Here is a 14,373-nt window from a genome sequence, read left to right as displayed (position 1 = left end):
TTGTGCCCGGTCTCAGCGCTGGCCCCGGTGACTGGACACCATGTGCCCCCCCCCCCAAGCCCCGCGCAGACCCCACCAGGCACGGCCGCGGGGCAGGTCTCACCGAAATGTTTATTACAAAGAACCAAGCGAGCGGGGCGAGTCCCCACACACACCAACAAGAATAAATAAATAAAATACGCTTTGTCGGGTCTTTAAATAAAGTTTGTGGAGTGACATAAATACGGGACATCCCGCTGCCCACGGGAGGGCTGGGGGGGGGGGCCCCACTGCCCGGACCCTGGCTGCCGTGGGGGCGAGTGCCAGGGCAGGCGGGTCTCAAAGCACTTGGCAGGCAGTGACACCGAGTTCTCCCCCTCACCCCCCCAAAAAAAAGGGGAAACTGAGGCACGCAACTGGCGGAGGCAGCTTGGCAGCGGCTGGGTGCCCCTGAGCCCCCCCGGCCTGGGCTGGCAAGGCTGGTGGTCTGGGTAAGGCAGCGACCCCGGGGACCCCCAGCATCACCCCGGGGGTGGGGGGCAAGGGGCTGCCCCATAAATGGGGCAAGCCCAGCCCCACGGTGAGGGCTGGATGTGGGGTGTCCCCCCGCAACCCTGGTGTAATCGCCCCCACAGAGGCAGGAGGGGGGAAACAACGAGAGACCCCCCCCCCCCGGGGCGGGCACAGGAGAAGGCAGTGCCCCGGGGTGCTGGGGGGGGGGGCCCAAAGGCAGCCCTGCTGGGCAGGGGGGGACGGACAGACAGGCTCACAGACGGACAGACAGACGGACACAGCTGGATGGGGTGAGAGCAGACAGGCACGGCGGGGGGGGGGGGGTTGGCACAGGGGGTGTTTGGGGGGGGGGGCAGGGGCCTGGCACTGCCCGGCACACCCCGGCAAGTCCCAGGGAAAGGCGGGGGGTGATGCGGGGGCCCCCCAGGGCAGAGGGACCCTCCGGGTGCTGCCACGGCAGACCAGGGCTGGGCAGCTGTTAGCACGTGTTAGACAACCCCCCCCCCCCAAACTGGCTCAGATTTGCACACACAGCCCCCCCCCCAAATTCAGGCAGAGCCCCTCCAAGGCAAACACATGCAAACTGCCCCCCCCCCCGGGGCAGGCAGCACCCCGGGGGGGGGGGCATGGCCTGGGGCAGCGGGGACCCCTCCGCTGCTGGAGCACCCCAAAGCCCTGCACACACTGCACACGCATGCACACCCCCCCCCCCGCCCCCAGCTGCTGGGGGGGGGGGTCACAGCCCTGGAGGGGTGCAGTGCCAGGCTGCAGGCACTGGCTGGGACTGGGGGCAGCAGCTGGCAGGGACCCCCCCTCTACCACCACCAGCTCAGGGGTCCCCCTGCAGCCGGGTGGCAAACAGCACCATGGAGAAGCGGGGGCACCCGGGATGCGGGGGGGGGGGCAGTCAGCAGGCAAGGGCTGGGTGGGGAGCACGGCCCCCCCACCCCATGCCCGGGGGCAGGGGACGGGGACACGCCGGCCGTGGGCAGAGCCCCCGGGGTCCCCTTTGGTCACTTGCTCTCCCTGCCAGGTGGGGAGGGCCCGAGGCACCATGAGATGCTGGGGGGCTGTGGTGGGGGGGGGGGCAGGGAGACCCCCCCCACACCAAGGAATGGGGCGGTGGGAGCCCCCAGGGCAAAGCAGGGGCTCCCCACGGCACAGCTGGCCGGGCTTTTGGGGGGGGGGGGCACAAAGGCAACCAGCGGGGCTCTCCCCCGCCCCAAAGCCAGTGCTGGGGGGGGGGGGGGGGGGGGTCCATCCCCTGCCTGCACCCCCTCACCCTAACGGATGTAAACGTCCTGGCCCCAGCCCTCCACGTCGCTCTGGTCGAGGCCGAGGGTCTCCGGTGGGTCGGGGCAGTAGCGGTCCTGGCCCTTGGCTCGACCCCGCAGCCCCCGGCTCTCGCGCCCGGGCTCGTCCTCGTCCCAAGCACCGGGGTGCCGGTGGCCGGGGGGGGGCGCGGGGTCCGGCACCGGGGGGACCCGGCGGCTCTTCCTCACCGGGGTCCGTCTCGATGTCCATGCAGCAGGAATCACCGGGCTCCGTGCCGGCCGAATCCCGGCTGCCCGGGGTCTCCGAGTCGAAGGTATCCTGACGGGACAGGCTGCGGGGGGCCAGGCGGGCGGGCGGCGGGAGGGGTCGGCTCTGCCCGTGGCCCCCCACCTCGCCCGGGCCCTGCCGGAGGCGGCCGTGCTCCCCCTCGCGCGGCGGTTCCCCCGGCACTAGGTACGGACCCTGGTTAGGAGAAGCAATCACACCGTGCAAGGAGGGATGGATGGACCGGGGGGGGGGGTTTGGGGGGGTCGGTTAGTGGGGGGGCGGGTTAGCTGTGGGGTTGGCGGGGGGGCACATGCGCTCCTGCCCAGCCTGGCCTGCCCGCGCTGCACCGCTCACTCGGGACACGACAGCGACAGGTCTCAGCCCGCCACCAAATGGCACTGGGGGGGGGGGGGGGGGTCGCTGGGGTAGGGCCAGGGCAGGAGGGGGGTGATGGGGTCGGGGGGGGGGGGGAGAGCAGCGCGGGGAGGGCTGCGGGGTGGGGGCTGGCACGCCAGCAGCGTCCCGCTCGCTGGAAGAATTAGCGACAGACAACACAGGACACGCGTCCCTCCTCTGCCTCCTGCCCCGGGTGGGTGCTGCGGACCCCCCCAGGCTCAGCACCATGAAGCCCACGGTGGGACAAGGCTCCGCACCCCCCCTCCCAGCCGGCCCTCGCCCACACCAGGACACCCCGAAAGCCCTCGTCGCTGCCACGGCCCCCCCAGAGCTCCGGAGAGGCGTGGGAGCGGGGGCTCCGGCACCCCGGCAGCCCCCAGGGAGGTACGGGGGGGGCACCTGGTTTCCCAGGGGATCTCAGAGGGGGCAGATCCCTGGAGACCCCAATCCCCAGGGGGGCTCCAGGCCTGGGAGGGGGCACAGATCCCCAGGGGCACCCCAAGTCTGCGGCTGGCACCAGTCCCGGGCAGGGAGCAGATCCCCAGGGCTGATCCTAGGGATGGCCCCAATCCGGGAAGGGGAGCAGGTCCCCAGGGGGGGCGATCCCAGGGATGGTCCCATCCCAGGGGGGGGGCTGCAGCCCCCCAGGGTGTCCCCGATCCCAGGGTTGTCCCCAAACCTGGGGGGCTGCAGCTCCCCAGTGTGGCCCCAAACCCAGCGAGGGGGAGCAGATCCCCAGGGGACGCAATCCCAGGGACGGTTCCAGGCCTGGGCGGGGGGGGACACGGGGACTGCAGTTCCACAGGGCGGGGGGGGGGCCCACAGGTCCCCAGGGAGGGGGTAATCCCAAGAACGGTCCCACTCCTGGGGGTCCGCAGTTCCCCGGGATGTCCCCGATCCCAGGGGTCCCCCCGAGGGCGGAGGGGGGGGGGTGGGGTGGGGGGAGCGGGTCACCCCCGCTGCCATTTCACAGCGCGTGTTCCTCGAGGGGTCCGGGGGGGCTGGGGGTGGTCTCGGTGGCCCCGCGCCCCCAGAAGCCCAGGTTCCTGCGCAGGGAGGTGAGCACCTGTACCTGGAGGTTGGAGACGGGCGCGGGGCTGGCGGCCAGGGCGGCCGTGGCCATGGTGCGGTTCAGCAGCGGGTTGGGGGGGGTTGCTGCTGGGGGGGTGCGTCGCCTTCCAGTAAGCCTCCAGGTATTCGGCCAGGTGCTCGCAGGCCTCCTCCAGCTGGTTCTCGTCCAGCACGATGTCGAACATCTCCTGAGGGCGGGGAGGAGGCCGTGGGGTGGGGTGGGGCGGGGCGGGGTGTGGCAGGGCGGGGCAGGGCGGGGCGTACTCACGGGCGGGCACTGCGCCAGCTTGTCAGAGGCCACCATCTGCACGTTGAGGTGCTTCGCCTGGGATTTGCCCCGGGACTTCACCAGCCGTTGCAGCACCTGGGGCAGGAGAGGGCAGCCCGGGGTGGCCGCGGGGACCCGGCCCCCCCCCCCCCTCAAAAAGCACGGCGAGGTGGGAGGGTTGGGGCTGCCCCCCCCCCCCCCATCCCGGGGCTCGCACCCACCTTGGGGGAGGTGATTTTGATGTAGACGATGATGGGGGCCAGGGACGTCTTGGCCAACTGGGCCGGGTGGTTGATGGTGTCGGCATCCAAGGCCACCAGCTGCAGCGTCCGGGCCAGCTCGAAGATGCGCTCGGTCTCGCTCTGGACCTCGGCTGCCGGGGCGGGGAGACGGCGAGGGTCAGGGGGATGGCGCGGGGGGGGGGACGGGCGAGCACGTGGGGGCTGTGGGGACGACTGCTGGGAGATGTGACGAGGGGAACGGGACGGGGACAGGACCAGGAGGGGTCTCGTCCTGGGGCTTGGCCACTCCAATGTCACCCCAGCCCCAGGGACCAGGGGGTTCGCTGCAGGAGGGAGGTGGCAGTGGGCTCCCAGCGCTGGCACCGACTGGGTGAGGAAGGGGCAAAGCCCCCCCTGGACCACACGCATTTGGGGTGGGGGGGTCAGACGGGGGCTGTGTGACCGGGGTGTCCCCAACCCTCAGACTCTGCCCAGCTGGCCGGACCCTCCTGTGTCCCAGAGCCTGGTCACGGCCAGGCAGGGAGGACGGGGATCCGAGGGGACGTGTCCCCCACTGCCCCCCCCCGCCGGGCAGGGGGGCTGCCAGGGGTCCCGGTGGGTCCAAGCTACATACCCAAGACATCTGTATCAGGAGCAGGGAAGGAAGGAAGCAGCGCGGAGGGGAGGAAACCCAAGGGAAAGGAGAAAAAGGAAAGGAAAGAAAAACAAAACACAGAGAAGATAAAAGGGAAGGAGGGGGAGAAAGACTGAGTCAAACCGACCGGGGGGAGCGCAGGGGCCCGGGTCCCCCCCACGTTAGTCACCCCACAGAGGCGGACCCCCAACACCTCACCCCCAGGAGCCGTGCCCCGGCGCAGGCGGGACGAGCACCCCGGGACGGACGGGCTGGGAGATGCTGCCAGGCTGATACAGATGGAGGCTTGGGGTAGGGGGGGGGGGGGGGGGGGGGGGTCCATGCTGCCCAGCCGGGTGTGGGGGGGTCAGCATGGGGCGGCCGAGCCGCGGCGGCACCTTACCCAGGCTGGAGCGCGTGCTGGAGCGCTCGATGATGGTGTGCTTGCTGGGGTTGTTCAAGACGGAGCGCTTGGCCAGGGAGATGTCGGCCGTCACTCGCGTGATGGAGATCCTGCGAGATGGAGAGGGCACGAGCGGGTGGGGGGGGGAGCAACAGCGGGTGCAACCCCCCACCCCCCCCCCCCACGTACATACCCACACCGCCCCGGGGGGCAGGATGGGACCCTCCTTCTGCCCCCGTCCTCCTACCCCATGCACAAGGGTGCCTGGAGCCGGAGCCACGGGACTCCTGCTCCTCGGGGGAGAGATCCCCCCCCTCAAACAGCATGAACCACGGGGCAGGGCTGAGGGTCCCTGCGTGGGATTAGGGGTCCCCTGTGGGATTAGGGGTCCCTCTATGGGGTGAAGGGTTCCCCTGTGGGGTTAGGTGTCCCCCCATGGGGTTAGGGGTCCTGCCATGGGATTAGGGGTCCCCCCATGGGATTAGGGGTCCCCCCCATGGGGTGAACAGTACCCCCGTGGGGTTGGGGTCCTGCCCTGGGATTAGGGGTCCCTCTATGGGGTGAAGGGTCCCCCCCATGGGATTAGGGATCCACCCACAGGGTTAGGGGTCCCTCTATGGGGTAAAGGGTTCCCCTGTGGGGTTAGGGGTCTCCCCATGGGGTTAGGGGTCCCACCATGGGATTAGGGGTCCCTCTATGGGGTGAAGGGTCCCCCTGTGGGATTAGGGGTCTCCCCACGGCGTTAGGGGTCCCTCTATGGGGTGAAGGGTCCCCCCCATGGGATTAGGGATCCCCCCACGGGGTTAGGGGTCCTGCCCTGGGATTAGGGGTCCCCCCATGGGATTAGGGGTCCCTCTATGGGGTAAAGGGTTCCCTGTGGGGTTAGGGGTCTCCCCATGGGGTTAGGGGTCCTCCATGGGATTAGGTGTCCCCCCACAGGATTAGGGGGTCCCTCTGTGGGGCGAAGGGTCCCCCTGTAGTGTTGGGGGTCCCCCAGCCCGGCAGCCCCCAGCCTCACCTGCCGTCAAAGCGATGCTTCAAGAAGTCGAAGAGAGCTTTCTGCATCATGTCCGTGACCTGGGGAGGGAGGGAGGAAGGCAGGGAGGGAGAGCATGGGGCGGGGGTCCGTTCCCCCCCCCCGTATCCCCCCCCCCCAATCCCCCCCCCCCCCCATTCCTCACCTCGTAGCCCTTCAGCGAGGGTCCCACCAGGATAATGGGCCGCATGGAGGGCACCACGTCATACGGGGGCACATGCTCAGCCTGGGGGGGGGGCAGAGCCGGGCGTTAGCGGGGCTTGGCGGGGGGGGGGGGGAACTACGACGGGACACACGACGACGACACACGACGACACACCGCGGGGTGGGGGGACACACACACGCTCAGCTTCGCCCCTGCGGGGGGACAGCTTTGGGGATGGGGATTTGGGGGGGGGGGGGGGGGGCTGCAAGCGGGGGGCACCCCGTCCCCTCCCCACGGGCCCTCCCGGGGCGGGGGGGGGGGGGTCCTGACGCTACTCACCGATTTCTGCTTCTGCTTCGCTACGTCCCGAGAGGCCGCGCAGGGGCCGGGGGGGGGGAGAGAAGACAAACAAGGCATGCGTGTTATCCGCGGGCGCGGGGGGGGGGACCGAGCTGGGCTATGGGGGGGGGGGGGGGTGGGGGCAGCCCGGGGATGTGGGTGTCGTGGGTGTCCCCCCCCCACCCCGGGGGGGGGCTGCCCCAGGGGACACGCGTGTCCCCCGGCCCGGGGGGGGCTGCTCCGTGAGTGTGTTTCACGTGAAGCATCGCCCTGCTCTGAGATTTGGGGTGCAAGCGGGGGCTCTGCGGGGTTTGGAGAGCGGGATGGGGGGTGGCGGGGGGGGCAGGTTGCCCCCACAAGCCTTTGCAGACACACACCCCCCCCCCCCCCCCCCTGCTGCGGGGCTGTGGTTGCGCCCGAACCCCCCCAGCTTCTGCCCAGTTTGGGGGCGAGGAACGGTCCATTCCCATTCGCGGGGGAGACGAGACACCGGCCGTGCTGGCACACACCATGCGCACACTGGGGGACCCCAGGCAACTGGGGGGGGGGGCACGGACTGATCCATCCCATGGACCACGGGGGGGATACAGCCACGGACTGATCCATCCCATGGACCACGGGGGGGAGGCAGCCACGGACTGATCCATCCCACAGATCATAGGGGAGACAGCCATGGACTGATCCATCCCATGGGCCACAGGGGGGATACAGCCACGGACTGATCCATCCCACAGGTCATGGGGGGAGGCAGCCACGGACTGATCCATCCCATGGCCTATGGGGGGGATACAGCCACGGACTGATCCATCCCACAGATCATAGGGGAGACAGCCATGGACTGATCCATCCCATGGGCCACAGGGGGGATACAGCCACGGACTGATCCATCCCACAGGTCATGGGGGGAGACAGCCACGGACTGATCCATCCCATGGACTATGGGGGGGATACAGCCACAGATTGATCCATCCCACGGATCATGGGGGGATGTAGCCATGGACTGATCCATCCCATAGATCATGGGGGGAGACAGCCACGGACTGATCCATCCCATAGATCATGGGGGGAGACAGCCACGGACTGATCCATCCCATAGATCATGGGGGGAGGCAGCCACGGAATGATCCATTCCACGGAGCACAGCGGGAGGATCAGTCATGGACTGATCCATCCCATGGCCCACGGGGGGGTATACAGCCACGGACTGATCCATCCCATGGCCCACGGGGGGGTATACAGCCACGGACTGATCCATCCCATGGCCCACGGGGGGGTATACAGCCACGGACTGATCCATCCCATGGCCCACGGGGGGGTATACAGCCACGGACTGATCCATCCCATGGCCCACGGGGGGGTATACAGCCACGGACTGATCCATCCCATGGCCCACGGCGGGGTATACAGCCACGGACTGATCCATCCCATGGCCCACGGGGGGGTATACAGCCACGGACTGACCCACCCCACGGTGCATGGGGGACAGCCCCGCCGCCCCGTTCCCCCGCAGACGCTCATGCCCATGCTGCGGCGCGATGACGCGCCATGGCGACGCAGGCAGGAGTGCTCGGGCAGCGTGTGGCCCCCCCAGCACCCGGCGGGTGCCCCCGCAGCCCCCGCCAGCCCTCCCAGGCAGTGTTAGGGCAGGCAGGGTGCAGCAGGCGAGCGTGGGGCCGGCGGGTGCCAGTTACCTTCCTAAAGAAGGGGATGCGCTTGGTGTGGGCGGGGGGGGTGGTGACACTGCTCACGCTACTCTTAGGGGAGCGGTGGGTCTCCATGGCCTCCTCCTCCTCTAACTCATCGGGGTCAAAGGCAAAGCTAGGCATGTCCAGGGCACCTGGGGACGGAGGGGCAGCCGGAGCCGGGGAGAGGGGAGGGAGAAAAGAAGAGCGATAATGGCGATGGAAGAAGGGAAAAATGGAGACGGGGGGCGGGGGGGGGGGGCTGGGAAGAGCGGGAGGGTGGTGGGGATGGGAGGGGGGGGAAGCAGGGGAGAGGGGGTCCCCAGCGGGGGGGGGGGGGGGGGGCGATTGCACCCGCCTGCCTGCACCCGGGGTGGAGGGGCCGGAGCTGCGGACGAGGGGGGAACGAAGGACCCCCGCCCCCCCCAAGGCTGGACCTGCCCCGCTCAGGCCAGGGGCCGCGGGGACCCCGGACACTCTTACCGCTGGCTGGGGGGGTGGGCCGGCGGGTCCCCGTCACCACGTCGCCCAGGCTGGAGCTGGAGTTGTCCCCCGATTTGCTGGATGGGAGAAGCACAGAGAGGGGGACGGGGGGTGAGGGTGGGATGGGGGGGACGGGGGGAAGCCGGGCGGGTGGGGGGGTCAGGGATGAGCCCCCACCTCGAGCTCAGGCGGTTCTGCCTCATCTTCTGCTCCTGCAGCAGCCGCATGTTCTCCAGCTTGACGGGGCTGGGGATGAAGCCCACCTCGCAGCCCTCCTTCACCAGCCGCCCGATCCACCAGTCGTTGTTGTACTTCTGCGCCAGGGAGAGAGGGGGGGGGGGGGGGGGGAACGCCTGAAAACCCCAAACCCCCCCCCCCAGGGCTGCCACCCCCCCCCCCCCCCGAGAGACCCCAGCCCCGCACCCCTGCCAGCCCCGTCCCCACCTCCTTGATGTGCAGGAAGTCTTTGGGCTCGAAGCAGATGGCCATGCCCTGCACCGGCATGTCGTCGCTGGCGGACGGGTTGTAGCCGACGTTCGTCCTCACGGCAAACGCCACCGGCTTCGTCTGTCAACAGGAGAGAGCTCAGCATCTCCCCCCCCCTTCCCACCCCAAACTGTGGAGACCCCCCCCAAAAGCCAGTCCCCACCTCGGGCCGGGCAGGTGCCGGTACCGGTGCCGGTGCGACCGGCTAAGCAGCGGGGCTGGCACGGCACGGCCGCTCACCGGAGCCTGGGCTGGGGACACTGTGGCCATGACGCCCCGGGAGCTAACGAGCCAATTGCCCTCATGTGATGGGTGCTCAGCCAAGGCGAGAACTCGGGCATCCGGGCTCCCAGTTCCACCCAGTACACCCCACTGCCTTCCCAATGCCACCCAGTGATCCTGGGGCCACCATTTCAGGGGACGGGATGCCGCGGGGATGGAGAGCAGGGGCAGCACGGAGGGGGCTGGCGGGGGGGTCAGCCCCTTCCCGCAGCGGGTCCCATCCTGCCGGGGCAGGGGGGTGCGGAGGGGCCGGGTGGGTGGCAGGGGTACCTGCCCGCACCCGGGGAGGCGAGGGCAGGCGGAGGCGGGGGGGGGGGTGGTCTTCCAGCCCAGCCTTCCCACCTTGGCTTTCTCCAGCTGTGCCATGGCCTGGCGCTCAGCCTCCTTGCGCAGCGCCTCCCGGTCCTCCTCCAGCGACACGTCCGAGTCCGAGGGGCGGCTGGTGTAGGACTCGGCCGAGCCCTGGGAGAGAACGGGAGAGGGGTCTAGCCCACGCCGTCCTCCCCCAAAACGGGGAACCCGGCCCCGCGCCCGACCCCGCGGCCGCCTCCTCCCGCAGGACCCTCTCACTAGGGCTGGTGCCCATCACCGTGGCCTCTGGGCATGCCGGGGAGAAACCATCCCCAAAAGTTGCCTCCTCCCCAAGCAGGGGTAAATCCTGCCCGGTGGCATCCCGGCGGGGTTACGGCAGGCCGAGGGCCGGCGCAGCTGTTCCCACCGCTCCGGCAGGGAACGTGATACCGATCCGGCGCCTGCTCCCGTCCCGCTGCTGCCGGGGCCGGGAAGGCGACGAGGACCCCCCCCCCCCCCGCACCGTGCCTGCCTGTTGCCCCCCCCGGTTGTCCCCCACTCGAGGGAAGGCCAGCAGGGACAGCGCTGTGTGTCCCCCCCACTCCGAAGGGGTCCCATGGCAATGGGGAAAGGGTGCTGTGGGGTGACTCGGGGTCACCCCAGGACAAGGCTGGAGCTGGGGTGGGATCGGAGACCCCCCCCCTGCTCACCCCTCAGCCCCTGGGGCCGGAGGCAGCGGGGACACCCATGGGATCCCCCAGCCCCAGGGCAGTGGGTGCCGTGGGGGACGGTGAAGGCACCGACCGCCCTGGGGGGGCTACTTCCCTCCCCCCCCAGCCCCTCTATAATCCCCTAATCCCCACCAGAGCCCCCCAGGGTTGCGGGAGCCCCCGTCCCCGCTTTGCCCTGTCCTTTCCAAACATCGGGGAGGTGGGGGCCACTCTCCTTTGCGCAGACCCCGAACCCCCTGGCCATGGGGCAGCAGCCCCCCATGGGACCCCCCCCCCTCCCCAAAAGCCACGGGGCAGAGACCAGCTGCCGCAGTTCCCCCTGCCGCTGCTGGGGGTCTGGCCCTTCCTGAGCCCCCCCCCAGCCCCACGGCGAGACTGCAGGGGTCTTTGGGAGGGGGGTGTCACCGGGGGGTCCAGGCACAACGCCCTCACCCCGCAGACCCCGTAGGTCCCAGCAGCTCCTGGGACCACCCACTCCAACACCCATGGAGCCGAGGGGGGACCCCGCACCGAGGGCCAAGCCGGGATGGAAGGGTGCCGGGGAGGGGGGGGGGGGAGCCACGTCCCGGGTGGTGGTGGGGGGTCTACGGGGCCGGGGGTGGTGGTGGTGGGGGGGGGACGACACACACGCTCACCGGGGCGGCTGGGTGGTCTTTGTCGGCTATCTCCATGGTGGTGGGGCCGGGGGTGAGTGGGTCGGGCGGGCGCTGGGTTGGGGCACCCGTGGGTCAGGTTTCAGCCCTGGGACGTTCGCAGCCGTCCCGGGTATATTTAGCCCGGTGCCGGGCAGGGGGTGGGAGCCGGGGGGGGGGTGAAGGGGGGGGGGGGGCCACAGGGGCCGCTGCCAAGCCAGCAGCCCTGCTGGGTGGACATGGCTGGCGAGGGCGGCTTTGATGCCAGCTGGGAGATGCCAGGGCTGCGTCCCCTGCCTGGCACCCCCAGGAGGGGCACGGAACCCCTGGGGTGCTACAGGACCCCAAATGCTCCCAATATGGGGGGGGGGGGGGTGACTCCCCCCAGCACCCACCGCAGGGCAGAGAGGGGACGGGGGGCACAGCCGGGTTTGGCTCAGCCATTGCAATGCCTGTACACCCCCCCCCCCCCCCCACCGCCACGCCAGGCTCGGTTGCAAACCTGTACCCCCACCTCGGTCCCCGGGGGGGGGGGTACAAGGGCCCCCACAGGCAGGCAGGTCTCCCAGGACCCCCCCAGGACAGGTGCCCCCCCCCCTTACCTGCCGGACGAAGCTGTTGGAGGTGGTGTCGGACGAGGTGCTGCCATCCGAGCGCTTGAAGCGGCTCTTGCGTTTGCTGTACTTGCCCTAGGAAGAGGAGAGGGGGGGTCAAGAGGGGAGTGCTGGAACCCCAGGGCTTGGGGGGGGGGGCAGCTCTGCCCCCCCCCCCCAGCCCCAGCTGCCAGGGATGCTCCATTCCCCGCCCTGCAAGCAAACTCAGCTCCTGGGGGATAAGAGAAGGGAAACTGAGGCAGGGAAGGGGATGGGGTTGCCCCCTGCTCAGGGGCCGTGAAGCCCCCCCCCCCCCCCCCCCCCAGGGACCCGGCATCGCCTTATCCAGGGGTCTGGATCTGCGATCCCCACGGAGAGGAGAGGGAGCCAGCGGGGCTGATCGGATTTGGGGGAGAGCCCAGCTGCAGCCCCCGGCTCCTCACTCCAGCCCCCAAACTCTGTGCCCCCCCCCCCCCCCCCCCCCACCGGCGCTGGCCAAACCAGAGCCCAACCAGTATCCCGGGGAAGCGGCCGCTATGGGGGGGGCAACCCACGACCCCACCCCAGTGCCTGCACCCCGCACACGTGTGTGCGCATCCCCCCCCCCCCAAAGCGCGGGCAGCGTCCCCTCGCCCGTGCACGCTCCGTGTAAAGGGGGGGGCACACACATGTGCACCCCCACCGGCACCCCCCCCCCTCCACCGCTTCCTCCAGTGCCTCCTGCTGGGATGGACTGGGGGAGATGGGGATGCCCCAGTGCCCCCCTCGCGGCACCTCCTCGGGGCGGGGGGGGGGATGCCAGAGCTTGCTTGGGGGGGGGTACCCTGGGGGGGGGGATGGACACGAGAGGCTGGGACATGCCGGGGCGAGTGGGGCTGTCACCTCCCCGGCGTCTCGAAGGGACAGCTGGGCCCAGCTGCCACCCAGTCCGGGGGTGGGTGGTCCCGACACCGGGCAGCACTGGGTATTTTTAGGTTCCTTCACCCCCCCCACCACCGACCACCCCCTCCCCACCATCCGCTGCTCCCAGCAGGGAATGGACATGGCTGGAGCTCGGCAGCGAAGGTCCCCGGGGTGGGGACAGTGGCCCCGCTGTCGGTGTGGGGTTCACTGCAACCCCCCCCCCCCCCCCATGGAGGGGGGGGTGACACCCAGCTCTGCCTGTCCCCCCCCGGGGCGGCTGGATGCAGCCAGGGCCTGTGCCTCCATCCCCTGTCCCGTCCCCCCCCAAAAAAAAATTGTCACCCCAACTGGTTGATGCTCCTCTGGGTGTCTGTCCCAATGGGGGTGTGCGGGGGGGGGGACACAGCACCCAGCCAGACCATGGGGATGAGGTGCTCCACTGGTCTGCAGTGCCCCCCACCCCACTGGAACCAGCTGGGGACACATCCCTTCTCCCCCCCCCCCCAGGCTGAAGGGGACAAGCTGGGAGTGGAGGGGGGGGGGGGGCACCACCCCGGCAGAGTTTTCCCAATTCCTAAAAGTTTCCCGGTGCGCACAACACCCCCCCCCCCCCCCCCCGGCACCCACCTCCCCACCCCGGGGTGCTCCGGGTGGGCAAACCCTGGGAGGTGGTGGCAGGCACGGGGCGGGGGGGAGCAGTGACACAGCAAGCAGCATAGAGGAGCCCCCCCCCCCCGCCTCCACGCACTCCCCCAAACCTGGGGGCTGGACACCCCCTTTCCCTGGGATGCTTGGTGTTATGGGGGGGGGGGTGTGACTGCATTTGGGGTCCCTCCCCGGCTAGCTTGGTTAGGGATGGGGGGGCACCCTGTTTTGCATGCTGAGGGGTGAAATCGCCCCCGTTATGGGGTGTAGGGGTTGGGACGGGGGGGGGGGTGAGCCCCATCGATACCTCCCATGGGGTTGGGGGCACCACCGGTGCCCCCAACCCCATGGGAGGTATCGATGGGGCTCACCCCCCCCCATGCACCCTGTGGCTGTACGCGACGGTACCGATGCAGCCTCCCCCCTCCCTCGTCCCCAAATTCCCGGGGGTGTCACCTGGAGGGCGGCGTTGTCGAAGACGTCCATCTGGATGTCCTGCGTGGAGCTGTAAGGGGTACGGGCCATGCCGCCTTCCCGCACCATGGAGCTCGCCGGGGTTCGGCGGGTTTTGGGGTGGGGGGGGGGACACACACACGCACACAGACACAGAGGGACAAGACGATGACGATGACGATGGAGCCCAGGCCTGTCCTCCGCTGTACCGGCCCCCGCGGTGACGGCGGCCTCGGCGTGTAGCGAGCGAGAGGAGGAGGAGGAGGAGGAGGAGGAGAAGGAGGAGGAAGGAGGAGTGGGGATGGCGGCAGCGGGGGGACGAGGGATGGCGGGCGGCCGCCTCCGCCTCGGCCGCTCTCACCGCGTTCCCCGGAGGGATGGGGGATGCAGCCCCCTCCCCGCTCCCTTTCCAGGTAGGGTACCCCCAAAGCAGCTCCTTCTCCTGGGGGAAAAAAGGGGGGGGGGTGATGAGGATCCCCCCTCCCCAAATCAGGGAGCATTTAGCCTGGAGCAGACTTGCTTGCTGGGGGTGGGGGGGGGATGCCAAAAAGAGATGGGGAGGACACAGGGCCCCCAGGCTGTTGTGTGGCTCGGTGGCGGCGGGGGGGGACGGACAACATGCAGGGGCAGCCATGCCCCCATCCT

The 14,373-nt window shown here is 70.1% G+C and overlaps 1 protein-coding gene across 1 annotated transcript; it reads right to left on the bottom strand.

The window, feature by feature from the left end:
• Positions 1-93: 93 nt before the first annotated feature.
• Positions 94-14,195, bottom strand: CACNB1 (calcium voltage-gated channel auxiliary subunit beta 1). Its single transcript, XM_030021998.2, is given in 15 exon segments — positions 94-2,229; positions 3,503-3,583; positions 3,585-3,689; positions 3,770-3,865; positions 3,991-4,142; positions 5,028-5,137; positions 6,046-6,104; positions 6,209-6,289; positions 6,548-6,567; positions 8,713-8,789; positions 8,890-9,026; positions 9,157-9,279; positions 9,823-9,942; positions 11,737-11,823; positions 13,732-14,195. Coding segments are annotated over 15 exon segments (1,794 nt in total). The 5' UTR covers positions 13,819-14,195; the 3' UTR covers positions 94-1,770.
• Between the last annotated feature and the right edge of the window lie 178 nt (positions 14,196-14,373).

The sequence above is a fragment of the Aquila chrysaetos genome, chromosome 8 (genome assembly GCF_900496995.4).
Source record: "Aquila chrysaetos chrysaetos chromosome 8, bAquChr1.4, whole genome shotgun sequence".
Lineage (NCBI taxonomy): Eukaryota > Metazoa > Chordata > Aves > Accipitriformes > Accipitridae > Aquila > Aquila chrysaetos.
The sequence above is the reverse complement of the archived record's forward strand: the minus strand, read 5'-3'. Positions and strand labels throughout refer to the sequence as shown.